Genomic DNA, 2770 nt, shown 5'->3' with positions numbered 1-2770 from the left:
AACATTTTTGGCACAAAATTTACAAACTCAAGATTGTAAAGCTGACATAGGGTCTGAAACTGCTAATGCAGGTTCTACAACCTATATTTGACATGTGTGTATAAGTTTTGGAGGAATAAATACTAATGCATCACATTTTATGCACACTATTGTGAGATGTGTGTGTTTTTCCCCACGTTTTGGCAATGGCTCATATAGATTTTATGTTGTTCCCGCACAGTTTGAGCGTGACATTTATTGATAAATCAGCCCATTTACAATTCTTTGTGCATAAAAGAACATGTTTGTATCCGATCCCCCCTTTGGCTTTGGAATGGCCTAAAAGACACTTCAGTCAGTGGCACTGCTGGGGGGGGGGGGGGGGAGGAACACTACGTGTGGCACTAAAGTTCTGTACATTGTTTAACTAGTAAGTTCACTTTCGTCTGTCTGCATTGAAACTTGAATTCTAGCTCATTTATTAATTTACTATGCCCTCGAGCCTTCGCTTAACACTTCTGCAGGCCAGCGACTAAAGAAAAATATTTTGATTAAAAAAATCTTGATCCTGAAATTTAAAAGTTTTTGTTTTTTTGGCCCTATAGATTGTATATATTTGTTAAAAACCGCTCTTTAGATGCATACACAGGATCACTAAGAATGACTTACAGTAACCTAGCTGACAAATTGCTCATTTTGAGACAGCTGGCAACATCAGGGAAGTGCCCCCCTGTTTTAACCCATAATGCGATATTTTACAGTTCGTTTTGAAATTTTCCAAAAAATAATTGATTTGCGACAGTTTTAGTGGTTATATATGTGTGATCTGCAGCAAACAGTACTGCAGTTTGACCCTCAAAGCAGTACATCTGTGTGCGGGAGTGAAAGTAAAAATTTACCGCCTTTTGAAATAAAAGTGAACACCTTACCTCTAGACAATGAGAACCTTTACAAGCAGTTTGAGAACCTGCTTGATGTCTAGTCGGAGTGGGGCATTGTGGGAGGGGCATGTGGAGAAGTGGAAGTGACCTGGGTTAGGTAGGCCTAAGTAATCAGAAGTTGTCCCCAGACCACGACTCAAAAGTCCCATCAGGCAAAGCAGTTTCATTTTCCGCTTGACAATACCATCACGAGCTGTGTAGGCTAAAAACACTTCTCTAATAGTCCAGTGCAGTCACTTGCTGTGTACAGTAGGCTGAACAGACAGCAGTTCAGTTTTTTTTTTTCTTTTCAGAACTGCCTTCTCTTATTTGATACTCTGCTGTTTTACTTTTACAAAGAGTAACTTATCTCAGGTATGAAGCAAGCTGCACACACACCAAAAGCTGTTCTATTACTACTAAAGGGAATCAGATACCTCAGTGACTCATACATTTGGAAAAACATGGATACATTGAACATGATGTTTTCTGAATCTGTTCTCACATATTTTTTCCCCCTCTTTTCTATTTTCAGAATTGTGTGAGTTGTGTTGTTGGAACTCTCCAGCTGATGAGAACCAATGACAATGAGACTTACAGCAAATCTGACCTCCTTCCTGTTCCTAATGCTGCTGTATCCCAGTGCTTCGACCTTGAATCACCGCACTGTGTTCGTAGTTTTTGGAGGTAACGGAGACCTAGCAGCCAAGTACCTGTGGCAGGGAATCTTTAACGTATACCAAGCTCAGACGGAAGAACTGACCGAGGAAAGGATTCGAGTTGAAGGCAGTCAGGGCGTCAACCGCACCTTTGATTTTTTCTCCGTTGGACGAACGAATCAAGAAAAAGGAACTGTTCTGCTCAATGAAATACTCAAGTCAAATGTCAGATGCAATGAGGATGGAGAAGAACCCTTGGCAGTCCACGTGTGCGAGAAAAAGAGAAAAGAAATGCTGGAGAAAGTGAGCTATATATCTGCTCTCACAGACGAAGATTTCACATTTCTGTGCTCGGAGATTACGTCAAAGTTTTCTTCTGAGAAGGGTGGGAAAGTGATCAAGGAAGTTATGCTGTATATGGCCATTGCTCCTTCATCGTACGAGTCCGTTTTACAAAAGTTCTACAACACGTGTAAGAGTAAAGGGGAACAAGATATACAGTGGAAACTTGCCCTTGAGAAACCTTTTGGGCTCAACAGGGAATCAGTGGAGTTGGTGTCTGAGAAAATGCTGAATTTCTTCCAAGAGGAGGAAATCTACAGAGTTGATCACTATTTGGGAAAGCCAGTGGTTCAGTCTATTTTGCCGTTTCGGTAAGTGGAAATGTAGACGTTGTCATAAAATGCTAAATGCTAAAATACCACATACCATACCATATCAAACAATATCATGCCATGCTGTGACATACCGTGCAATGTCGTGCCCGACTCTGATCCTAACCGTACCCCATCCCTACCCTTCCCCACTCCATCCCTATCCTACCTTACCCTACATTACTCTACCTTCTCTTACCCTACCCTACATCACCCTCCCCTCCCCTACTTCCCCTACTGTCCTTACCCTACCCTCCCCTGCCCTGCCCTTGATTACTCTACCCTACCCTACCCTTCCACATGTACCATACCTTACTTCACTACCATATTGTAGCATACTGTATCTTACAATACCATACTTTACTTTGTGAGTGATTGGCGAGTACTCTGTGAGTGATTGGCGGGTACTCTGTAAGTGATTGGCGAGTACTCTGTGAGTGATCGGCGGGTACTCTGTGAGTGATTGGTGGGTACTCTGTGAGTGATTGGCGGGTACTCTGTGAGTGATTGGCGGGTACTCTGTGAGTGATTGGCGGGTACTCTGTGAGTGATTGGCGGG

At 42.5% G+C, this 2770-nt stretch overlaps 1 protein-coding gene across 1 annotated transcript in view; it reads left to right on the top strand.

The window, feature by feature from the left end:
- The window catches only part of LOC101863206 (GDH/6PGL endoplasmic bifunctional protein), a gene marked incomplete in the record, with an annotated part of 11083 nt that overhangs the window by 4995 nt on the left and 3318 nt on the right, over window positions 1-2770 (top strand). Inside the window, 1 exon segment of the mRNA XM_013086352.2 lies at window positions 1435-2211. Coding sequence (XP_012941806.1) covers window positions 1481-2211 — 731 coding nt within the window.

The sequence above is a fragment of the Aplysia californica genome, unplaced genomic scaffold, assembly GCF_000002075.1.
Source record: "Aplysia californica isolate F4 #8 unplaced genomic scaffold, AplCal3.0 scaffold00457, whole genome shotgun sequence".
NCBI classification, from domain to species: domain Eukaryota; kingdom Metazoa; phylum Mollusca; class Gastropoda; order Aplysiida; family Aplysiidae; genus Aplysia; species Aplysia californica.
The sequence above is the reverse complement of the archived record's forward strand: the minus strand, read 5'-3'. Positions and strand labels throughout refer to the sequence as shown.